Source organism: Megascapheus bottae, chromosome 8, assembly GCF_031878675.1.
Source record: "Megascapheus bottae isolate mThoBot1 chromosome 8, mThoBot2.hap1, whole genome shotgun sequence".
NCBI lineage: Eukaryota > Metazoa > Chordata > Mammalia > Rodentia > Geomyidae > Megascapheus > Megascapheus bottae.
This window is the reverse complement of record NC_143516.1, coordinates 33457514-33483129: the sequence shown is the minus strand read 5'-3', so window position 1 is coordinate 33483129 and position 25616 is coordinate 33457514. Positions and strand designations below refer to the sequence as shown.

General features: G+C 38.5%; 2 protein-coding genes across 5 annotated transcripts in view; one reads left to right on the top strand and one right to left on the bottom strand.

The window, feature by feature from the left end:
* Window positions 1–10849, top strand: part of Kpna5 (karyopherin subunit alpha 5) — a 38285-nt gene extending 27436 nt beyond the window's left edge. For all 4 annotated transcript variants that reach the window (XM_090338239.1, XM_090338241.1, XM_090338238.1 and 1 more), the window contains 2 exons: window positions 4526–4704; window positions 7247–10849. In XM_090338239.1, coding sequence (XP_090194365.1) covers window positions 4526–4704; window positions 7247–7434 — 367 coding nt within the window. In that variant the 3' untranslated portion in view covers window positions 7435–10849. The remainder of the gene's footprint in view (window positions 1–4525; window positions 4705–7246) is intronic.
* Window positions 10850–13017: 2168 nt separating this feature from the next.
* On the bottom strand, window positions 13018–20123 carry Fam162b (family with sequence similarity 162 member B). Its single transcript, XM_090338246.1, has 4 exons — window positions 19826–20123; window positions 18838–18946; window positions 14307–14415; window positions 13018–13163 (listed from the first exon to the last, which is right to left on the bottom strand). Exons 1-4 carry the CDS (start codon window positions 19992–19994, stop codon window positions 13065–13067), a joined length of 486 nt encoding a protein of 161 aa, XP_090194372.1. The 5' UTR covers window positions 19995–20123; the 3' UTR covers window positions 13018–13064.
* Window positions 20124–25616: the final 5493 nt, after the last annotated feature.

Genomic DNA, 25616 nt, shown 5'->3' with positions numbered 1-25616 from the left:
ATTGCCGGGGCCAGCTGGCAGCAAACCAGGGTTCGCAGATTGGGATTCCTGAAATAGGGGCAAGGACTAGGAAAAATTAAAAGAGAGACAAACAGATGGAGTTCGGGAGGTCTGCAGCCCAGGTAAAGACTGCAGCACAATTTATTTCAAGTTCCGACCTTAAATACTCTTCTTAAAACTAGGGAACTTCCAGAGGCTACATTCATACAAAATAGTAAACAAGTCACATATAGGATAAAAGGATTAACATTGCTTAAAGTCATCCTGATAAGAACTGATTGACATTGCTTAAAGTTATCCTGATAAGAGTTACTTCCTTGTGTATACAGTTGTGTAGGTCCAAGGTCAGGTCCAAGGTCATTGACCCCACAGTCGGTCCCCAACAGAGGATCATGTCGTCTGAGAATAGGGATAGTTAATTTCTTCTTTCCCTATGTGGATCCCTTTGATGTCTTTTTCTTGCCTTATTGCTCTGGCTAAGGGTTCCAGCACTATATTGAAGAGAAGTGGAGAGAGTGGGCTTCCCTGTCTAGTTTCTGATTTTAACCATTTAGTATAATACTGGCTGTAGGTTTTTCATATATGGCTTTAACTATTTTGAGGAATGTATCTCTTATTCCTATTTTTTCTAGTGCTTTCAACATGAATGGATGTTGTATTTTATCAAATGCCTTCTCCGTGTCTAGAGAAATTATCATGATTCTCATTCTTAGCTCTATTGATGTGATGTGTTACATTGATTGATTTGTGAATGTTAAACCAGCTTTGCATCTGTGGGATGAAGCCTACTTGATTGTAGTGTATAATTTTTTTAATTTGTTTCTGGATTCTGTTGGCTAATATTTTATTGAGGAGTTTTGCGTCTGTGTTTATTAGGAGATAGGTCTGTAGTTTTCTTTTTTTGTTGGGTCTTTCCCTGGTTTGAGGATGAGAGTAATATTAGCTTCATAAAATGAGTTGGTATTGTTCCTTCTGTTTCTGTTTCTCGGAAGAGTTTCAAGAGTGTAGGTGTTACTTCATCTTTAAACGTCTTGTAGAATTCCGCAGTGAAACCATCTGGACCTGGGCTCTTTTTGGTGGGCATTTCCCTGATTGCTTCCACAGTTTCATTGTAAGAGATTGGTTTGTTCAGTTTATTTACCTCTTCATTGTTCAGTGTGGGTAGCCTATATTTATTTAAGAAATCATCCATTTCTACTAGATTTTATTGTTTCTTTGAATATAGGCCCTGGTAGTACTTATTCATTATGGACCGAATTTCTTGGGTATCAGTTGTGATTGTTCCCGTGGGGTCTCTAATCTTGTTTATTTGAATCTCCCCTTTCCTTTTTTTGATTAATCTTGCCAAGGGTCTGTTTTGTTGACTCTTTCAAAGAACCAACTTTTTGATTTATCAATTTTGTGTATAATAGATCTTATTTCAATCTCTTGATATTTCTGATTTTATTTTTGTTATTTCTGTCCTTCTAGTTGGTTTAGAATTAACTTTTTCTTGCTCCTCTAGGTGTTTCAGTTTTTTTTTTAGGTTATTTACATGCTCTTCTTCTTTTTAATATGCACTCCTCGTGCGATAAATTTGCCTCTTAGAACTGCCTTTGCTGTGTCCCATAAGTCCCTTTGTGATGTTTCTTGATTGTCATTACATTCAAGGAAGTTTTTAATTTGTGATCTGATCTGTTACTCAGGAATTATTCAGAAGTGTGTTGGTCAGCTTCCAAGTGATTGAATGTTTTGGATTCCGTTTTTTAAAAACTTTTTTTTAAGTGTAAATCAGACAGAATACGACTTAAAACCTGCTCATTATTTATTGGTGAAACTAACATTTCTCTGTCCAATTTATGAGAACTTATTAATATGCGTGATATTGACTCATAATTTTAAAAAAATTTAAATGATTGCTCTGTGGCAGAATGATGCTAATATGAACAGAAAGTTTATTCTCAAATTTCATTCTCACCAATATTTTCTTTTTGTACTGAGGTTTAAACCTCTCAGGGCTTGGTACTCGCTAGGCAAGTGTTCTATTGTGTAAACCATAGCACCAGCCTTTTATATCTGATAATTTATTGAATTAAATTTTTGTTGTTTCTCAAGGCTGTCCTAGACTGTAAACCTCCTGTTTATGCCCCTCACCATAGCTGCAATGGCAGGCGTCAGCCAGAATACATGTTGAGATGAAGTCTTTCAGAATTGGTTTGGTTTGGGCCACCCTTAAATCAAAATCCTCATCTCAGCCTCCTACTGTGACTGGAAGATTTAAAAGAAAAATACATTATAATTACAGAAACCTTAACACTATTACATGCAAATGCCTAATGCCTAATAAATTTGAATATAAATTATTTAAGGTAAAATTGAATACATATTTAATGATGCTCTATTCCTAATTGATTGCCATACCCAGTGGCTTTTCTTTTTCTTTTTTCTTTTTTTTTCCTGGCCCTGGGGCTTGAACACTAGATCTGCATGAGCTCCTTTTGTTCAAGGCTAGTGCTCTACTCCTTGAGTCACACCACCACTGTTAATGATTTTTGTTAGCCATAGTTTTCATAGTTTTTTTTTTTTTTTTGGTGGGTCGTGGGACTTGAACCCTATGCCTGGGTGCTTTCCTTGAGTTCTTCAGCTCAAGGTTACCACCCTACCCCTGGAGCCACAGCCCACTTCCTGTTCTCTAGTGATTAATTGGAGATAAGAGTCTCAGGGACTTTAGTACCTGGGCTGGCTTTGAGCCTCTACCTTCATATCTCAGCCTCCTGAATAACTAGGATTACAGGCATGAGCTACCAGTGCCCATCTTGTAGCCATAATTTTTATGAGTATTAATTTCTTAGTCTTTTTGACATGTATTTTCTATCTTTGTCTGGTAACCAAATTTCATTTTGTACCTCAAATAAAAGCCTGATTTCTTACAGAATCTTACTTTAAGGATTCTTCCACTTGACTCAAGACTTCCTAGGTTTCTTTTTTTTGTTTTGTTTTGTTTTGTTTTTTTTGCTTTACCAGTCCCAGGGCTTGATCTCAGGGCCTGGGCACTGTCGAAAACTCTACTACTTGAGCCACAATAGCCTTTTCTGTTTATGTGGTACTGAGGGATCGAACCCAGGGCTTCATTCATGCTAAGCACACAGTACCACTAAGCCACATTCCTGGCCCATCTTATATTTCGTAAAATGACTATTAAGGAAATACTTTCTAGTGAATATTTGACTTCTTTTAACTTACAAACCAAAAATTAAGTCATAATGCTATTTTACAATTTACAGAATTTTGTGGTGGTTTCTTTTTTTTTTTAATTTATTTTTTATTGTAATTAGTAAAAGGGTTACATGATATTTGCCAGATAGAAGGTGCATTAATTCACATACATTGATACCCTTTCACATGTCTTGGTACCCATTTCCCTCTCCCCCCCCCCCCCCCCCCCCCCCGTGGTGGTTTCTTTTTTTCTAATTTATTTTTGGACACGTAATCTCTCATGTAACCCAAGCTGGCCTTGAGTTCCTAGTGATTTTACTGCCTCAGCTTCCTAAGTGCTGGGATTATAAGCATATGCCACCATATTCAGCCAAATCATTGTTCTAGTCTTTGCATTTGTACTATTTTTTGTTGTTTTAGGCTCAAAATTTATGTATAGTAATAGTATTTCCTTCTGCTTTGTATTTTCCATTCTAGCTTTTTATCAGTGTTTCTACTTCATTTGTGTAATAAATAAGAAAATAATGAAACTATAATTCCTTTCTTGTGTTTTGTATTTGATGAATATTATAATTTATTTGCTTTGAGTTAAATGTTTATTTACAATTAGATGCATATTTTTCCATTTTTTAAAAGTTTTCATCTTATTTTTATTTTCCATGTATGATTTTTTAAGCTTATGATTTTAGTCAAGTATGGATAAGTGATTTTTCAAACCATTTTCATCATTTATTATGTATACAGGAGAAGAGAGTTTCTGTTTTTTTTGTTGTTGTTGTTGTTGTTGTTTTTTGCCAGTTGTGGGGCTTGAACTCAGGGCCTGAGCATTGTCCTTGGACTTTTCTCAAGGCTAGAGCTCTACTACTTGAGCCGCAGCACTACTTCCAGCTTTTTTCTATGTATGTGATACCAAGGAATTGAATCTGGGTCTTTGTGCATGCTAGGCAAGCACTCTTACCACTAGGCCAAACTCCCAGGCTCTATTTCGTTTTTTTTTTTTTTTTAATGCCAGTATTGGGACTTGAACACTTACTAATGATATGCCATGCAGAAACAAAACTAAATACCAGTTGTTTATGTGTATAATTTGTAGAATTTACAGTATTGTTTATTACAAGTTGTATTAGAGAAATTTTGAGTAAAGGTTTTCAGGTCCCAGTATACATAAAAATTTAGATGTTTATAATATTTGAGCTTTTATAGGAATATTTTTCTTAATGGCTTATGTTTTGTTGAAAGAATATTTTGTACTACTATAAAGTGCATTGTTTATTAAATCTCCTTAAATTTTTTTATTTCCCCCACTTCTCTTTTTAAAATTTCTCTGCAGGTATTTGGTAGCTTTAGGCTGCATTAAACCACTTTGTGATCTTTTGACTGTTATGGACTCTAAAATAGTGCAAGTAGCTTTAAATGGACTTGAAAATATATTACGTCTTGGAGAACAAGAATCTAAGCAGAATGGAGTAGGCATTAATCCATATTGTGCTCACATTGAAGAAGCATATGGTAAGCAGTCAGTTAATATATAATTTTAATTATATTTAATTCCTACCTGTCTCAAGTAGCTTCCTCTCTTGTGCCATAAATTGTTTTTTTTTGTAAAAGCAATATAATTTACCTATAACTCTTTTCCTAACCATGTGTTTTCACTGTTTAACTTTATTTTTACATTGTTCTTATGCAAAAATAGATTTAATTATAGTATATGTCTACTTTTATGTTCTCCTTATTGACATTGTACATTTCTTTATGGTTTATGAACTTAGTCTGGGTGCTGTCTCTGAGTTTCTTTCGCTCAAGGCTGGCACTGGAGCTATAATACCACTTCTGGTTTTTTTCTGTAATCAATTGGAGATAAGAATCTCACAGACTTTCTTGACTCGGATGGCTTTGAACCGAGATCTTCAAATGTCAGCCTCCTAAGTAGCTAGGATTGCAGGCATGAGCACTGGCGCCCAGCTTTTGGTATAATTTTGTTGTTTCCAAGATCCAGCATTGTATGGAGTGGACATTAAGAGCAGTTTTAGCTGTACACTTGAAGTTTTACATTAGTTTGTAATGTAATATACTAAAATAAGCGCCCTTTTACATATAAATTCTTTTCTTCTGCTGAATCTTGATATAAATGTACAGGAATAGAACTGTTGAGCCATAGATTTATAGATATAAGCTTTGTTTTAAGCCTCCTATAGGTTTTATTTTGCTTTCCAGAGGCCTTTTACCTCAGAGTGGCACTGGTTTTGTGGAAATGTCGATAGCTTCAAGTTTTGTTGAGTTGCTAATGTAGCAGATGCAATATACTATCATTTTGATGGCTTATTTCTTTTTTTTTTTTTTTTTTTGCCAGTCCTGGGCTTGAGCTCAGGGCCCTAGCACTGTCCTTGTGCTTTCACAAGGCTAGAGCTCTACCACTTGAGCCTCAGCACCACTTCCGGCTTTTCTATGTATGTGGTACCGAGGAATCGAACCCGGGTCTTCATGCATGCTAGGCAAGCACTTTAACCACTAGGCCAAACTCCTGGCCCCTTGATGGCTTATTTCTTATAGAATAGTATATATTATCCATATATATTTCTTTATTCAAATTAAATGTTATACTTTGTTCAGTTACATATTTGACTTGTAAAATTTGATTTAACTTTGTTTTGTACTTGTTTATTTTGATACAACTTCTAGACTTTTTCTTACCTAATTGATAAATTCTGTTCATTCATATTTAATGAGTACCCAGTGTTATTCTTTGTCTTCAAAGTTTGTCACTGCTATTGTGTTCATTTGAGGCAAACTAAGCTTTTTATTAACCAGATTTTTCTGATTGGGTTATTAAAAAACTTATAAAATTTAGTTAATAAGTCTATTACTTATTTGAATAGTCTCTTCTAAATCTCCATATATTTTATAACAAGTCAAACTTTTATGGGTATTAAATGAAGTTCATAAAATCACATTGCCTTTATTTAAAATTATATATTGCTTATATATAAACATATAAACACAAGATAGTATGAATTGATGTAAGAATATTTCCTTACTATAGCTACTATTTTGATTCCAAATTGTACTACTGTTTTGTGGTGTTCTGTTGTATATAGATGTGGCTGCTTGACTTATTTCTTTCTTCTATAAATATAAATGGTTTACTTTAAATGAAAAGTGCTTTATAATTATTTAGTTCTATGTAGATTGATTGACTAATTCATGCGGTGCTGGTGTTTGAACTCAGGGCCTTTCATTTACTAGGCTAGTGCTCTTGACACTATGTCATACTTCCATCGTTTTCAAAATGAAACTTTTCCATTTCATTTATAGATGTACTTTTTATTTTTTTCTTTTTTGTGAGTCATGGGGCTTGGACTTGGCCTGGGTGCTGTCCCTGAGCTCTTCAGCTCAAGGTTACCACCCTACCCTTGAGCCAAGCCCCACTTCCTGTTTTCTATAGGTTAATTGGAGATAAGAGTCTCAGGTGCTTTTGTGCCCTGCCTGGCTTTGAACCTTGATCCTCAGATCTCAGCCTCCTGTGTAGCTAGGATTACAGGCGTGAGCCACTGTGCCCACCAGATGTATTTTTGATAAGTTGTGTAGCAGCCAGCCATACATACCATGTTGTGAAAAGATTTCATGGTTTGCAAATGATTTGCACTTATTCTTTTTTAAGATCCTTTGGCTTGTTCATTAAAGTTTTGTCACTTACCATTTTTGTGCTTTCTTCTTTAATGTAATTACTCTGGAAAGGACCTGTGAAGTTAATTACTCTAAAGATGTCATTTTGCAAGTACAAAGACATGGAACAACTTGAGTAGCTCACATAGCTAGCAAGGTGGTTGGTGTTCCTTTTCTTACTACTACGTCTGTAATCCTTCTGTACAGCCTGTTTCCCTAGACTCATTCTTAAGGAATAAGGCATAACGGTTGGCAATTGATATGTGCAAACATTAAATAAAAATAGTCTCATTGCCTGTAGAGTACATGGATGCTGTTAATTTATTATTTTGGTTTAAATGTATATCAAAACTAATGAATATTTTTATATATTATGTTTCTGTAATAGGACTGGATAAAATTGAGTTTCTGCAAAGCCATGAAAACCAAGAAATTTACCAAAAGGCTTTTGATCTGATTGAACATTATTTTGGCGTAGAAGATGATGACTCTAGCATTGTACCTCAGGTGGATGAAAACCAGCAACAGTTTGTTTTTCAGCAGCAGGAAGCACCAATGGAAGGTTTTCAACTTTAACTTAATGGGCAGAAAAAAAGGTGATACCTAGGATCTCTTCCAGTTGCCAGTGTTAGAACACGGAGGAGAAAAGAATGAATCTGATGCACTTTTACAAGCAAAATGAAACAGAAGTTTTCATTCAGATGCAACATTTGCTTATAGGTTTTCGTTTCTTTGTTGTTATTTCTTTTGTTACGACTATATCTGCCTTTTGTTATTTGGATTTTTATATCTTTGTGAACAATTAAAAACATTATGCAATTATTGAACTGAAGCTTGAAAAGGAGAATTTTGATGAAGTATTACATAATGGTAATGGTTCTGATTTTCTTCAAGTATTCTTGGAAACTGCACACAATAGCAGTACAGCTGTCAAATTGAATTTTGGCAGTAGTTTGACATGCCCAGTCTACTAAATCTACCTCTTATCTTGAAGCAAAAATAAAAACAAAAACTTCCGAAGCATTATAAAAACAGAATTAGAATGTGAAAATATTACCTTTAATTCTAAATCACTGTGCTATAGATTGTACTTTGCAAAAAATGATTGCAACAAAACCTACAAAAATTATGAAACAGAAAAATCTGTTGTATTGATAACAGTTAAAATGTGGCAATTGTGAAGAAAGAAGCTGTTCTTCATGTTGAGCACATTAAGACTACAAAACACTTGTTTTTAACATGTAAATGCTATTATATTAGTATATTTTCTATTTTTCACCAAATATGCTACCATTTTGGAATAGTGTTTTATTATTTTTACTGTCTTCATTTTGAAGAAACCCACAATAGATGCTCTCATGAATCTAAAGTAGTGCTGTATACCTAAAATACTATACCTATATATTTCTGATTTTTTTCAGAGCAGTAATTGAAAAGTTTTGTTCAGTGTATAATAATGTGATCTTACTTGAATGACAAAACTATCCTGAAGAAGTTTCGTAATTGTGTATTAAATTTTATTAAAGGCATTTAATGTTTGGACTTCGTAAGTGATATTAATGAAAACTGCTAAAGATTCTTAAATAGGACTCTATATTAAAAATGTTTTCTTTTGGTAATGACTCAGAGGACCATACTGCTGCTTGTTATGAATCATAAATTAGGTTGCATTTGTATAAGATTGGTTATATAATACATGTTTTATTAACAGCTAAAACCTCTTCAAACTATGAAAATCTAAAAGGTTTCAATAGAAAAGTTATATATATTTACACATATCTCTGTCTTTGTTATACACCCAGTACTGTTGCTTGGTAAAGTTGTCTAAGTAGATGTGGTATTGTTCAATTCAATCTTTTAATTTATAGTAATATGCAGACTATATTTCCAAACCTATACCTAGAATTCTTATTTAAACTCAAATTTACAGCTTGTTTAAGGTGGGAATTAAAGCATTTTGATATGATTCATAGTCTGTTCTATAAAGAAAGATTTCATTTATGATAATATTTATATGTTTCTGCTGGAAATCAGAGGCATGATATGAGATATATCTAGGAATACTTTTAAATAGTATTATACTTTGTAAATTATGTATCATGTTAAACTTTGAGTAGGCACTTAAAATCTGCAACTATAAAATCCAGGTTCAGTGTAGTTTATCATGCTGACTGCATCTGCCCATCCTTTTAATACTGTAAAATAGAGAACTGTATCTATGTTCTTTTTATTGTAGTAGAAATTGCATTGTTAAGTATAAAAAGTATTTTGTTTGCATTATATATATTAAAAACAGGGTAATGATTTAAAAATTAATAAATTGATAGTGAATCTATTAGTTAAATACTATGGTGTTGGAGGTTCTAAGTGTCAGGTGACAGGGTATTTTATTCTTTGTAATCAATTGAATCATTCACAAACTAGCCAGCATCATTCACAAACTAGCCAACCGTGCCTGCTTTTGAGGACTCCATAGTCATTGTAATAAACCTGTAAACCCAAACTTTGAAAACAAAGAAAACTCTTTTAGAAGTTAAAATAATGTATTTGTATGCACATGCAGGTACACATATAATGTATCCAAGAAAGTGTTGTATTTCTAAGTCCAAAATATGGCCTCACCTTAAACATTTAAATATAAACATTGATTTTTTTTTATCTATTACTCGAGTAGTTAATTTGATTAGATTTGAATGCAAAGGGCCCTGGATGAAGCCTAAATCTGGTGATGATTTATTAGATTATGACTAGTTGGGATATTTTAGAAATATTTTATTTAAAATGTGACCAATCTTTCCCATTAAAAATGTTCCAAAATTTAACTGGGTGGCAGTGGCTTATGTCTGTAATCCTAGCTACTCAGGAATCTGAGGTCTTAGGATCATGGTTTGAGGCATCCCCCACTCTGTGGGGGGGTGTAGGGAAGTCTATGATACGCTTATCTCCAATTAATCAGCACAAAAGCCAGAAGTGGAGCTATGGCTCAAAGAGTAGTATAGCCTTCAGCAAAAGATCTCAGGAGTAGCACCAAGACCCTGAGTTCCATAAGACCAGCATGTGCGCATGTGCCCTGCCACTTGAGCCACAGTACCACTTCCAGCTTTTTGTGAGTATGTGGTACTGAGGAATCAAACCCAGGGCTTTTTGCATGCTAGGCAAGCAGTCCTACCATTAGGCTATGCTCCTGGCCCCTGCTTTTATTAATCTTTATTGTCCCTTGTGAAAAGAATATTTAACTTTTCTAAGATTTATGGTATGTACATCTGAAAGAAACTGCCACATCAAATCAAAATGTTACAAAGAGAACTGCATGGCATTAATGTATCAAGACAATACTGAAAAGTCCATTTCACTTTAATAAATTTGTTATTTTATTTGAATTTCCACTAGTTAATCTATGCAGTTATGCTTATTTATTAATACACTCACTGCTTATTTTTGTGTCCACTGAGTGTTATTTCAAAATGTTATATAAGTTTAGTGTTATTTATCTGCTTACTTGTAGCACCAGAACAAAAAAAAGAGAGAGAAAATTACTGGCAAAGAAAGAATGTATTTGTTTGGTAATGACAAAATCTATCTGCAGTTAAATATGTCTTACTGGGAGAAGCACTAAAAGAAGCATTTATTACCTTTGATTTTTTTTTTCTTAGAAGAAGGAGCATTGTGGAAAAAGGAAATATAAAATAAGTCTTACTGGAGTTTTGTACTGTTCTAAATTCAGCAATCTATTTGTTGCGTAATTGTGAAACTGTGGAATCCAATTGTTAACTTTATTCATTCTAATTTGTAGTATGACTGTTTTATGAAACGTGACATGATAGGGCTCTAAAATGGTAGTATTTCTTTACATTTTGATTGGCAAATAAGGTAAAGGGGGAGGATATTGTTGCCTAAGTAACTAAGCAGTTAAGCATTATAAAACACTATGAAATATTACTGCCCTATATTAAAACAATAAAATATTATTTTACAGTTGCATTTATATGAACATGTCTATTTTATTTCTTTTCTCTTCAGAATGTGTAGTGCTAACGTAGCAAAAATAAATGGCCTATCATTGGTTAGCATTTTATCCATATAAAGCCAACAAAGGAGATAAATTGAATCATAAAATATACTGAAGTTAATCCAAAACTATTGAAAGAAAGAACAGTGCGACCAAAAAAAAAAATTGAAGAGAAGGAAACAGAAGAAAAAAGAAGCAACAGTGACAAGATGTAGATCTTACAGATCTAATCTCAACGACATCAACTGTAATTTAAAGACTAAGTAAAATGTAGAGATTGTTAAGATTTGAAAAAGAAAAAGCAGGATCCATATAGTTGATCTGTTTTCAGCATTTTGAGCAACTTTCATTTCTTCAGCATGACAGTACTAATTCATAATTTACATTGCCATCAATAGTATGTTTTCTCCCACATCCTCCATCGACATTTATTATTTGGGCCTATTTAGCCTTTGTGGGCTGTGCATTGGTGGCTCACACCTGTATTCCTAGCTGCTCATGAAGTTGACATCTGAAGAGTATAGTTCACAGCCACTCCAGGCAGGAAAGTCCTTGAGACGCTTAGCTGTAATTAACCACTAGAAAACTGGAATGATGCTATGGCTCTAAGTGGTAGAGGGCTAGCCTGGAGTGAAAAAGCTGGGCAGCACCCATACCCTTACTTGAAGCTCCAAAACTTAAAAAGCCATTGTATATAGCTTGAAATGTATTGTGGTTTTAATTTGTATTTCCCTGAGTGCTAAATTGAAGCCCACTTGTGTATATTCAAAATCATACCGGCCAGGCACCAGTGGATCATGCCTATAATCCTAGCTGCTCCAGAGGCTGAGATGTGAGGATCAAGATTCAAAGCCAGCCCTGGCAGAAAACAGACTATAAACAGACACTTAACTTCCAATTAACTACCAAAAAAGCTGGTAAAAGGAGCAAAGGCTCATGTGATAGAGCCTTAGCCTGGAGCACAAAAGCTCAGGGACAGCACCCAGGCCTTGAGTTCAAGCATCTAGGACCAGCACTGAAAGGAAATAGAACTTCACCAATCATCATACCAAAGAGATACCGGCATTCCTATGTTTCTTATAGCACTATTCACAGTAGTTAAGCTATGGACTCAACCTAGGTGCTTTGGTTTTGAGCTGTTGTGACCCACATTTAAATTATTCTTTTGCACTCTTAACCTGTGTGAAGTTAGTAAGCAACCTTTTCCTGATGTAGTTGTGATTCTGAGTATTGATAACCTTGTGATACAAGGCATTTGTGCAGTGTTGGTAGAAATCAAATGATTGCAGCCACCTTTGAGCTCTAAAAAGCACTCTCCTTGTTGTTTGGGAAATAGTCTTGTTCATGGCTATGTGTTCACCTTAGTTGAAGCCTCCAACTCCCTGGAGGGAGACCTCCAGTTTCCCTTGCACCACCTGCAGCCCTCCAACACCCCAGGAAGAAAAGTGAAGTAACCTTATAGCTCAACTCATTGTTTCCTTTGTTCCATGAACCACTGCCTACTACTGACATCTGTTGTTTCTTATTTTTTGTCTGTGGTTTGTTTCAGACTAGTCCTTACTATTTCATTTTGCCCAGTGGCAGAAAATAATATTCCAATCCATACTTTTGCCAGACTCACTAAGGCTAGCCTTGAACTCATATAATGTAGCCCCAGCCCCAACCTTAACCTCACATTTGAAATATTTTCTCAGCCTCATAAGCATTAGAATTATAATTGTGCTTTACCATATTTGACTCTTTAAAACTTAGCAGACTGGGATGGGCTTCTCTTCCTTTTCTTATTTCCAGTGTGTTTTTTTTTTCTTTATCTCATTGACTTTTGCCAAATTTGGCTATAGAGATGATCATCTGGATTTTTTTTTAAATTGTTGAAATGATGTACAGAGGGGTTTCAGTTAGATTCATCAGGTCATGGGTACATTACTTCCTGAACATTGTATGGCTTTTTTTATTTCATGAGTTTCTGCCTTTGACCCTAGTACTTGATGCAGACATATTCACCACATAAGACTCTTACTAAGCTACATATAGTTTTGTGTACTCTTGAATAATTTGCTCCAATAAAAATTTGGTACTCTTTTTAAAAAGATCTTACACTTGTGTTAGCAAAATAAAGCCATGGCAGGTATTTGTTAAATGTATTGTTTTGTGTGTCTTTTATTGCTGCTGGAAATAGTGATGACCACTTAGCATATCATTTAGTTTTAGCCCGTGCAGCAGCTGCAGCTTCTTCACGCCACTTTGCTTTCTTTACCAAGTTACAACTTGTTAAGGATTCATGTCGTCCTGCAGCCTGTTCAAACAAACAACAAAACAAAACACAGCCTCTTTAGAATTTATATCTTAGTTTTTTTAAAAAAAGGAAAGAAGGGGCCGGGAGTTTGGCCTAGTGGTAGAGTGCTTGCACGAAGACCTGGGTTTGATTCCTTGGTACCACGTGCATAGAGAAAGCCAGAAATGGTACTCTGTGGCTCAAGTGGCAGAGTGCTAGCCTTGAGGAAAAAGCTCAAGGACAGTGCTCAGACCCTGAGTTCAAGCCCCAGGATTGGCAAAAAAAAAAAAAAAGGAAAAAAAAGAAAAATAAAACATATGCCATAGTTCCTAAGGAAAACTGCTTTTTGTAGTCTGTAAGACAGTTGATGTCACAAATTTGTTGCATAAAACATAATACTTAGGCCCAAAAGCCTGAAAGGGAATCTTCAAGTACCAGAAATGCAGGCAGTTCAAAGAAAATAGCCAGGATAAAAGGAAACAGTGTCAGCTCTGTGGCCTTTAGGAAAATTGAACTTAAAGACTATACTAAAAGAGTCCAGTCCAGGATTTTAGATCCTGGACATAAGGCTAGACTGAAGACATCAGAAAAATGTATGAAGTAAGTAACTGAAATTCCTCTTATGCTCCGAGGAACTGGTAAGGAAAGTAGGCATTATCTTGGTGGAGGTGAGGGGAACCTAACATTTCTGCTTTTTGTTACTGAGGTAATTTACTGGCTATTAAAGATTCATAGAAACTAGAGAACCATGAACTTATTAGCAGGTAGTCACTTCTAGAACATTATCTAGTAGTCATGACCTAGTACAGGTTAAGATCAAGAAATGACGGGATCTCTTCACTCTGTTTGATTGCTCAGCCCAGTGTTTTCTAGTTTCCATTTAATGAGAACAATATTAAAGACCAGACTGTTTTCCAAGCTAATAGGATTGAATGGGTGTATTTATGTGACAGTAAGTTTAATGGGTCTTAGTTTCAGTGTGAACTTAGTAAGCTCACATGTACACTAGAGGAGTTGGGAAGCATAGCACTAAGCAGAATGATGACTGGTGGGTGGAATGCTGGGATTGAACCTAGGGTCTCACACAAGCTAGGCAATTGTGCCCTTGGTTGATCTATCGATTGATCTATCGATCTGTCTTGTCTGTTTCTTTTAGGGACATACCTTTTTGGCAGACACTATCACTGCAAAGCAGGCCATAGTTGTGAGTCCGATCATTATATAACAGGCTTTCACTCGAGCTTTGTTTCTTGCAGCAACTATCATTTCAGGCCTAAACCAAGATAAATATTTTGTCAATTACATTAATATGGTTTGTGACAGGCATGATAAATAATGATGGCTAAATATGCTTGCCAATTAGTCACCAATTCTAAATTAATGGGTGTTTTATTTGGGTTGAGACCTTAAGGTAGTGTAGGCCACTATGAAAGTATAGTACAGTATATGTAATGTCTGATTGCTCAAAATAAAACTACAAGAGATTATGGTTTTCATTCACGAAGTAACTAAAAGTAAAAGCTGAAGCCATTTCAGCAGGTTTTATTTAACTCATTTTCAATATTTGCCCACAATCTTTTCCCCCTATCAATACTACTCGTCAAAGTGACCGTTATACATTTTGAGTAAATAACTCTCAGAGAAAGGGTATTTCCTTCATTGCTTCATGCAAGAAGTGATTAAATTCACAATAGTTTGTTAAAGAAGAAGGTGTGGTGTTGACTCTAGCCTTGTAATCCAATCTTAGCTACTTGGGAAGTGGAGATCATTGAACCCAGGCTCAAGGACAAGATAGGCATAAAAGTTCTTGAGATTCCATCTCACTGAATAGCTGAATGCCTGGCATCTCCAGCAACACACGGGAAAGCGCAAATAGGAGAATGGCAGCTCAGGCAGACTTAAGAATGGGGCAAGATTCTACCTCAAAAAAAGAAAAAGGCAAAAGGAGATACGATTAGTATATTCCTAGCAATTGTAAGACTCAGGGTTCAATTCTTTGTACTACAAAAACAAATGAAATACTTACTTTTATTATTAATCTGAAATTTGATAGTTACCCTGGGCAGTAGTCTTATTTATTAATAAATTATATGCAAGCTAGGATTTTAGTAATACGACTTATAAAGTAGTGTTACCAAAGAAATTACGCCTGTGGTACTTTTATAGTAACAATTTGCAATAATAGCATCACTTTATATAAATATAAAGTATTTGATGATGAAGATGGTGATGGTGATGATGATGATGACAATGATTGGTGGTGGGATTGGCCTTGTGCTTGCTAGGCAAGCACTCTATCACAGAGCCAGACTTCAGTGCCCTCAGTATTTTTGAGGTAAGGTTTATTTCTTGCCAGGTGCAGGGAATAAACACAACCTTCTATTTTTTGCCTCCCATTATACAGAAGGAAGACAATTGCCACTATGCCTCTCTTCTTCCACTGAGATGGAGTCTTGTGGACTCTTCCATCCAGGCTGGCTGGAAGTGGGATCCTCTCAATCTCAGCCTCCCACACAGCTAGTAGGAGGCCTGAGCCACAAGTGCTTTATCTTTGAGATTGCATTTAGTGCCTTTCGTTTCCATCTATTGTTGAGTTTAAATAGGAATTAATTTTGTCCCCCAAATTCTAGGAAGACAGGTTACAATTTCTCTCTTTTTTATTAAAGAATTCATTAAATTGATTTTTACATCATATTTCAAATGACATGTTTAGCAAACAAGTATTCAAGAAGAGAATCTCTATATACAATCACCGGCACCTAGATTTTAGAACATAATTAAAATTAAGCTGATGGTTTGTATGTCATAGATACACATTAATGTATGTAATAAAACATAACAATTGTCTATAACAATTTCTCTTAAAAATGAAAACACTGTAGCTGATCATCAGTGGTTCACCCTGATCATAGCTACTCTGAGGTCTGAGGGTCTGGTTTGAAGCCAGCTCAGGCAGGAAAACCTGTGAGACTTTTTTCCAATTAAATACACGCAAAAAAACCTTGAAAATGGCACTTGTGGCTCAAGGGGTAGAGTGCTAGCCTGGAGTGGAGAAAGCTCATGAACAATGCCCAGACTCTGAGTTCAAGCCCTAGTACACACACACACACACACACACACACACACACACACACACACACGATAGGAGGAATAAAAGAATGAAGGAAGGGAAAAAAAGGAAAAATAAAAACGATTGATGGAATATGTTGTAAACACGTGGAAATACAAAAGTGAAATATTCCCTCTGTGTAACCAATGTAAGCTAATAAAAATAAATGAAAAAATTAACTTTTCCATACTTTGCACAGTCCACTATATTTTAGGTAGAATATAGGTTTAACATGACAGATCTGGTCTTCATTACCTGTCCATTTGCCTTTGATTTGCTATATCAAATTAGTTTAGCACTAGAAGACAAAAAAGTACAGTTATTTTGAAATATAATTCATGTACAAAAATATAGTTCACTTGTCAATTAAATATCCATTAAAAGCATAAAATGAAAGCTATCTGCATTCTAAAAACTTAATAGGATTATCCATTCTACATAGATATCCATTTAAAGAATGTATTTAAAATAATAAAATGAAAAATATTGAAGAGAGAAAGAAGAGAGGAAAGGAGAATCGAATCGAATCGAATCGAATCGAATGCATGTATGAATATAGAATAATTACATCTAGTAAAAACTAGTTTAAAAAGAGGAAGAGGGTAGATACATAAGGTCATATAGAATGAGACTAAATGAAAGGGTCTCTAGGATGTGGAATAAGAGCTTTATCTTGAGTGATTGTTGTTCTTAATATACTATGTTCTCTTCTTTGTTGCCCTTTAGTTAATCTCATATTGTTACTGTATCTGACTTTGCTACCTGGTATATTTTATATACATTTAATTATTTGAAATAGGAAAGGGAAGGGGGAAACAAGATGACTAGGAGGGAAATGGGGACAAAAACATAAGAAGGGGTATCAATGGGTGAGAAGTAATGCCCCTATTATCTGGTGAATATAACTGTAACCCCTCTATATATTACCTCAATAATAAAAAATAAAATGAAAAAAAGAAGAGGAAGGGGGCTGGGAGTTTGGCCTAGTGGTAGAGTGCTTGCCTAGCATGCACAAAGATCTGGGTTCAATTCCTCAATACCACATACATGGAAAAAGGCAGAAGTGGTCCTGTGACTCAAATGGTAGAGCTCTAGCCCTGGGAAAGCCCAAGGACAGTGCTCTGGACCTGAATTCAAACCCCAGGACTGGCAAAAAAAAAAAATGAGGAACAATAAGAATGAGAAAGGGGAAAAATTTGATCAAAGTACATTATATGCATGTACTTTGATCAATTTTTTCTGCATAATTATTATATGCTATATATTCAAGTTCTTTCATGTTTCTAGCTTAAAATTACAATGATTTTAATCAGCGTTTTGTCATTAGAAATTGTAAATAATGCTAGTTTCTACTGTGATCCTGAGGAAATTGTGTTATATCTATAAAATGGGTCTCTTCCTCCACAGTTATTCTAATATAGACTCTCTTGACTGTCATTTACAATACTGCTGGTTGTTTACATTCTTGATCTCTTCATTAAAACTCTAGATATAAAAACAAATTGAGGGTAGTGTTTTGCTTTCTGTTATTTTTATTTCTTCCTTTGGCACCTAAAGCATTAAATTCCCAGGCATCAATTAAAATTTCATAATCAGAACTTGTGCTACTGAATACTTTTCTGGGGCTAATTCATGCTTCATGCTTTACAGTATGGAGCCTATGGATCTTGAGAAAGCAGTTTATTTATTTGTCACCACATACCAGAAAATATTTCTGTAGTTGAATCAATGTGGAAACAGACACTAATGGCCATGAAATTTCAAATTCCATGTCCATTTCTTATTACCCAACTCCCGACCCAAAAAGATTTGAATTGTTTCGGAATTCTTTATGGACTATATCTTTCCCCTCATGTTTTTCTCCACCCCCTTCTCTCGTTTATGGGAAGGGCTTTTGGCAGCTAGTAAGTAACAAAACTATGACGAGAAGAAAAAGCTGCCCTGTTCATTATGTTTTCCAGCAGAGCGTCTGAAATCCTTACCCAACATGATGGTTTTTTATGATCTGCTTTAAAGCTAGACTGATTTTTACCCTTCGTTTCCTTTTCTCTGTATCTACTGTCTTATGCAAGTGCAGTGAAGTGGGGGTTTTTTCTTCTTCTTCCTCCTCCTCCTCCTCCTCCTCCTCCTCCTCCTCCTCCTCCTCCTCCCCCTCCCTCTCCCCTCCTTCTCCCCTCCCTCTCCCCTCCCTCTCCCCTCCCTCTCCCCTCCCTTCCCCTCCCCTCCTCTCCCTCCCCCTCCTCCTCCTCCTTTCCCCCCACCCCTGATCAGCCAGGTGACTTCCGTTTGGCCTCCAAGTCCACTTTTCTTGGGGGTGGAGTGGGGGGGGGCTGGTGTCTGGACCACGGTGGACATGCGAAGCGGACGCCTGCCCTGCTCCTGTTCCATGGCCCTGCTGGAGGTGGGGGCCCCATCCCTTAGAATAGTGGATGCTAGGGCAGAGAACTTCGTGGCGTCGTGCGCCTTCGCCTTCGGGGGTGCCCCGGGAGGCGCACGGGCGATTTCCCCCCACGCGCCGATCTCCTCCTCACTCGTGGTGATCGGGGTCCCGGGCAGCACCCGGGCTGCAGCACCCCACACACTTACGGCACGCGCGGCGGGATGTCCTGTAGCGACTGGAAGCGCCCGGTCCACAGCAGGAGTTTCTTGTCCAATTGAGAAGGCTTGAGCTGCGCGGGAAGCCTGTGCATCTTCCCTGCGGGGATGGCGAGGGGACGCGTGCGGGGATGGTGAGGGGACGCGCGCGGGGGTGGTGAGGGGACACGTGCGGGGATGGCGAGGAGACTCGCGCGAGGGTATACGCTCGGGAATGGCGAGGGGACGCGCGAGGGGATGGCGAGGGGATGGCGAGGGGACACGCGCGGGAATGGCGAGGAGACGCACGCGAGGATGGCGAGGGGACACGTGCGGGGAGGGACGCGCGAGAGGATGGCGAGGGGACACGTGCGGGGAGGGACGCGCGAGAGGATGGCGAGGGGACACGTGCGGGGATGGCGAGGGGACTCGCGAGAGGATGGCGAGGGGACACAAGCGGGAATGGCGAGGGCATGGCGAGGGGACGCGCGCGAAGGGACACGCGCGGGAATGGCGAGGGGACGCGCGAGGGGATGGCGACGGGACACGTGTTGGGAGCCAGAGTGGAATCAAACTGTACCTTGACTTGCATCAGAGGATGGCTTTATTGTCTTATTGTTTTCTGGCCCTATTCTATGTAAATGACCTGAGATTTATCATATGAATGTAACACCTGGAGGTTCCCTGGGGCTCAAGGAGGGAAGAAGTGGGAGTGAAAAAAAAAAGCGGCAGTCTTTACCTGGACTGCGGACATCCCGGACCGGTGTGTCTGTCTCTCGTCTATTTCTTCCTAGTCCTTGCCCCCTATTTCAGGAACCCCAATACTGCGAACCCTGGTTTGCTGCCGGTTGGCCCCGGCAGACACGTGCGGGGATGGCGAGGGGGCGCGCGAGGGCATGGCGAGGGGACGCGCCCGGGCTTGGCGAGGGGACTGCACCCTCGCGCCTCAGGCTCCTCCCTCACCCTCCAGCAGTCCCAACTCTCCCCAGCCTCGACTCACCTGGACCTTGGGGTTCAAAACCGCGGGGGCTCTGTCCGCCAGAATAGTGGGGTAGCCTCTGGGACCCAGGAACCCAGACCCACTGCCGCGCTGCTAGAGGTGTTCTTGAGGCGCAGCGAGCCCGGGACCCTAAGCCGAGGCGCTGGAGACTTCCCAAAGCGGGGAGCATGCTGATATGGGGTATTTCCTGCACCCCGCACCCGCCCACAGAGTCCTCGCTGCAGCCCCGCACACCCCTCTCTCAGCCGGGAGAGTCACCGAAACCTCCCCAGAAGGCTCACACCCCGCCCCTGGATGCGCAGAGCCTCCACGTCTGCAAACGGCGGTGTGCGCGCTCTCCAGGGCAGAGACAGCTGCTGTAGCGGGTGGGTTTTAAGCCTGTGTGTTTCTATTGGATGGTCACCCCGGGTCCCGTTAGAACAGCTCCCCCGCCCCCAAGACAACACTGCTTCAAGTGAAGAAAAACTTCAACTATTTACCCAAGATGGATTAGGGTACTCAGCCAACTTCCAGATCTACTGCTTGGGGAAATAATGTTAGCACTTCACCCCACCCCAAACTTTCTATACCCTTTTTCTTTTCTAGGCGGAATGAGTTCAGGTCTCCCCCTACCCTCTGTGCTCGCATAAACTCAGGGCCGCAGGTGTTGTCCTTTAGCTTTTCACTGAAGGCTCGCCTTCTACTACTTGAATCATAGCTTCACTTCCAGGTTTTAGGGGCTTAAGTGGAAATAAGAGTCTTAAAAATTTCCTGCCAGGGTCGACTTGGAACCACTACTTTCAGATATCTGTTTCCAGAGCAGCTAGGATTACAGGCAGAGTGGTGTTTCACAAACTCTCCAAATTCTTTCAAAATGCATGGTGCTACCTTGCTTCTGTCAATTTCCACTTTCTACCTACTGTTGAAGGCACATATACTTTGCTTTAGCAAATGGGAATGGAGATTCAGGCTTAAAGACTAGAGACAACTGGGCTATTTACTGCCCATGACTCAAAGCTGCTTGATATACTTCTGGTTGGATTTTCAGATGTCCTTTTCCACCCAGACTGATATCTTTCACATCTGAGTGAGGAGGATGGATGAATAACCCTGTACAGAAATTGGCATTTAAAGGCTGGAGTGACACTAGCAGGAACAGGGGCTTTGCTGTCACATAGGCCTACATCTCAGGGTTGTGACTTAAGAGTGTCCCTGTCATGGACACAGCATTTCTGTTTGGTCTTGGTCTCATTTGGAAAACTGGATTTTCATTTGTTTATACAGCCTCAAACCTACTGTGTCTCAGAGCTGAAGGTAGAGCAGCGATGGGGTCAAGTGGAAGTAGTAGATAAAAGTCAAGCAAGATAGGGGAGGGAGTGAGCAGGGACGGGGGAGGTGGGAGGGTGGCAGGGAAGCTAGAGACTGTTTGGAAATCCCTTGACTGTGTCTGGCACATGCACATCATAGATCAAAAGACCTTCTTTCTTTTGTGTTTTTGAACTTGTTCTCGAACCCAAGAGCATTTTTTACCCAGGAAATCTGGGAAATTGTTTGGGTTTGAAAACAAATATTTAAATTTTTGGTATAGAATTTTAGAGGAGTTAAAATTTTTATTTTTTCTCTCTCATTTACCTGGGAATTAACTAAGTAAACATCTGCTTTCAGAAGCTTAGCATGACTAGATTACCAAGAACTATGCAGAGAGGTTGTTCAATATTCAAATCTTCAAGTTCTAGAACACAGTGGTCTTCCTGAATATATAACTAATTGTAAATTCTGAACAGAACTTATGACATGACAGGATAAGATGTACTGATTTGATAATAAAGTTATGTTCAATTAAGTACAGAGGGAGATTTCCAGCAGTGTTAAATAGTCTTCTGTGACAACTATAAGAAGAGTTCAAAGCATTTTCTCCAGCACCAATGGAAAAATCCCCAAAGTTCTTTCCCAGAAGCCTAAACCAGCTTCCGAGCCCTGATTTCTCCGCTCCTTCCCAAGATAGACTAAAGTGGGGAGACTGGAGAGCCAGAACAGACTGCTGCGCCCAGGCGTCTGGCATCTACTGACACCTCATAAGTACCAGAGGGAGACTAGAGGGAAGCCTTGTCAGAGGAAGACCTGCTCGAGTCAGGATGCCTCAGATTTAACAGCAGCTGAAAGGAAAGACACACCGTTACTTACTCCTGCTGCCAAAAAGATGAAAATAGACACCAAAGAAAAGAAAGAAAGGAAACAAAACATTGATGAAGAGGCGATTCAAAAGATGCAAATCCTGGTTTCTTCTTTTTTTGAGGAGCAGCTGAACTGGTATGAAATGTGTCACCGGCCAGCGTTTCCATTACAAGGCTAATCCAGTTCATCACTGGCTCGTCTGCGTCCCAGATATTACTATATCTGGTATTTCCAACGTTTTCGTTGGGGAGGTAGAAGAAACCCTGGATGTGTGTTAGCAGTGGGGAGAAATGCCACCACCACAGCCCAGACACATGAGGGAGGCTGTTTGGAGGTTGAAGTCGAAGGGGGAGATTCTTAAACCACAAAAAATAATCTTGTAAAATCAAGCCTGGAAAGTCCCACTGCTGACAGGGGATGCTCTCTTCTATCAGGCTTTCTACATTGGTGCTTCAGTAAGTAGCAGTCCTCTTAAGTATTCCATGGTGACAATTTTAATGTCTTTATCCAGACAAGTATTCATTGTACCTAAAATGCAAACTGCCTACTTCAGATTTGCAGTCCATTTCAGATGCCTTGTGGCATTTGAGATACTTCACTCTCTCAGCTCACTGAAAGAAGGTACACAGATCTCCAGCATCTTAGAAATGTAGGTGCTGCTTTCAGACAAAACCCTGAGAGAACTCTGATGCTTTCACACTGAAGCCTAAAGTGCCTAAGACAAGTTGTTTAACTCTGGTTTTCAGTAGATGACACAACCGGAAACTTTTACTTGTGAACTTACCATGGAGGATGTGATGACTAGTGGAATAGTTTGTGCCTGTTAACACTAAAGATTTTTCTGTGACTTTTGATGAGTTACCATTATTAAACTTTTCCAGTTCAATGTATGTTTTCATTTTGTGTTTTGCTGGTTGGAAAAGAGGAGAAGTTGATCTTTTTTAAAATGATGTTCAAATAAAATTGCTCTTGGCTTTTTCATTAAGAAAGAAAGAAAGAAAGAAAGAAAGAAAGAAAGAAAGAAAGAAAGAAAAAGCAAGCAAGCTAGACCAGACAGTCTCAGGTCCTTATAAAGAAAAGTAAAAATATAACATTCCACCAGGTGGCAGTATCTGCAAGTAGTTTTACAAAGAAATTTCTTTCTTTGTCTTACAGTACCTCACAGTTTGTGTCCTGTAGCATACACATATTATCTTGAGGTCCAAATTCCTACTTGAGGTCCAAATTCCTACCAGTGCCCTTGTTATGTGGGTTATATTAGGCCACTTTCTCTTTTACCAGGCCTGTTGGCGAAAGGCAATGCTATGACTGAGCAAGCCATACATACGTGCCTTAGTAACTACTGATTTTGAGGATGAGCTACAATCTCATGCCCTACATGCTTCATTTGTGAGCAAACAATTTCAGTTTGCACCCTAAAACTTCAGTACAGGGTTCTTGCTCTCTACTTTTTCTTGGCCCCATTTTCACTTCTAAGAATTGCCTCTACACTCTGGAATCAATTGTCTTCTGCGTGCACCACGGAGATAGGGAGCTCCCCTCCAACTGACTTTTACATGTAGCCTCTGTTCCCTTTTCAGAAACCAGATACTACCCCAGAACCTAAGAGAAACTGGTGGGGGAGAAGAAGGACAGACAAAGGATGGAATTGGAAGGATCTAGTAGGCTGATAACCTAAATGGCCACCATCTTTATTTGACACACAGTATTATAATCACACAAGCAGAATATTGGCTTAAGGTTCTCAGGAAGCCCAAAAGGTCAGGAACTGCTAAATTATCAGTGATTTTTCTGAAATTACTGAAAGAGGAAGAGAAGGCAATCAGTACCAAAAGTTGGTCCCTGCCCCTCCTTGGCTGTCTGCAGCTCCAGCAGCTCCACAACGTTCACCCTCCAGATGACACATTTTGCATCATCACCTGAAGCATAGTTTAGTCCTGATCTTTCAGTTTCAAGTCATAGAAATCCCAGGGGTTGGGGGGCAGGGGAGAAAGGTGAAGATAGTTTATGCTTCAGTGCAGTTGAATTGAGACAGTCAAGTGATTCTCTCCTTGGATTTACTTCACTTTTCGTGGAAACAGCATTATTTCCTGCTTCAGACAAGTTCCCTTCACTTGCAGGGAAGGGAGTGGTCAGGGATTCTATAGTCCAGCAACGAATGACCATCATGCAGGAATCTTTCTGCAACTTCTGTACAACAGAGAGGGCCCAGGAGGATTCTCCAAGCTCAGCCTGTACTTTATGCTCTCTGGTTTGACAGCCTGTCTAGTGGTGTGTGGAGTGGGGAGTCTTGACTTGTTTCTATTTTTATAATGGATAGCTCTTTAAATGCAAAAGACCTCAACACTGACTCACTACATAATTGCAGACTGGATTTTGAACTATAGGTTTACATGTTTTTCTAGTCATGCCCTTGTATATCCAACAAATTTTCAAAAAGCACATTAAGTCCACAGATATACAGATGCCACATAACCACTGTGAAAAATGAAAAGATATTTGCTTAATTTCTTATGCCTAAAACTTTTATTTTCTGGTAATCTGACTTTGGCTGGAAATGCAAGGCCAGGTTATGAGAAAAAATAACAGAAGTTATACAGTATAATACATTTCTATCATCTGACATTTTCTTTTTCTTTTTTTTTTAATATTTCCAAGGAGGCAGACTCCCTTTATTGATTGCCTTTTTTTATTTTTTTATTTTTTATTGTAATTAGTAAAAGGGTTACATGATATTTGCCAGATAGAAGGTGCATTAATTCACATACATTGATACCCTTTCACATGTCTTGGTACCCGTTTCCCTCCCCCCCCCACACCCCCCACCCTTCTTGGTTTTCCCCCCTTCCCTATCAAATTTCAAATATCCAAATACAAATAAATTCAATATATCAGATAACAAAGTGAGATACTATACCAATATGAGATAACCAAGGGACAGCAAAGGAGATGAGAGACAACATAGTACATTAAGGACAACAATCATTCATTATATGGCTTTTGTTTCACTATCCTGGAGGTCCTTTCAATTAGCTTCACATTATATGTCCTTATGTATCAAGATTTTGCTCTATTGCAAATCTCTGCTAGTAGAGCCCAAGGTTTCTACTGATTATGACGAATGAGGGAAACCATTGAGCCTAAGTTCCTTTGAGTCTGGCTTACTTCACTTAATATGATTTTTTTCTAAGTCTTTCCATTTCCTAACAAATGGGGCAATGTCATTCTTTCTGACAGCAGCATAGAATTCCATTGTGTACAAATACCACAATTTGTTGATCCACTCATCAACTGAGGGACATCTAGGTTGGTTCCATATCTTTGCTATGGTGAATAGTGCTGCAATGAACATTGTTGTGCTAGTGGGTTTAGTATGTCCTTGTTTCTGGATGGTTGGATAAATGCCAAGTAGTGGAATTGCTGGGTCATAGGGGAGTTCTATGTTTAGCCTTTTGAGGCACTGCCACACTGCTTTCCATAGTTGTTGAATGAGTTTGCACTCCCACCAACAGTGTAGTAGTAATCCCTCCTGGCCACATCCCCTCCAGCATCTGTTGTTATTCGTTTTCCTGATCCTGGCCATTCTAGCTGGAGTGAGGTGGAATCTTAGATTGTTTTGATTTGCATTTCTTTTATG

Coding starts and splice junctions, on each gene's coding strand:
- Fam162b (XM_090338246.1), bottom strand. CDS start 19,994: ATGCTCCCCGCTTTGGGAAGTCTCCAGCGCCTCGGCTTAGGGTCCCGG. Junction 18,947..19,825: donor TTTTGAACCCCAAGGTCCAG/GTGAGTCGAGGC, acceptor CCATCCCCGCAG/GGAAGATGCACAGGCTTCCC. Junction 14,416..18,837: donor GACATCCCGCCGCGCGTGCC/GTAAGTGTGTGG, acceptor ATCTTGGTTTAG/GCCTGAAATGATAGTTGCTG.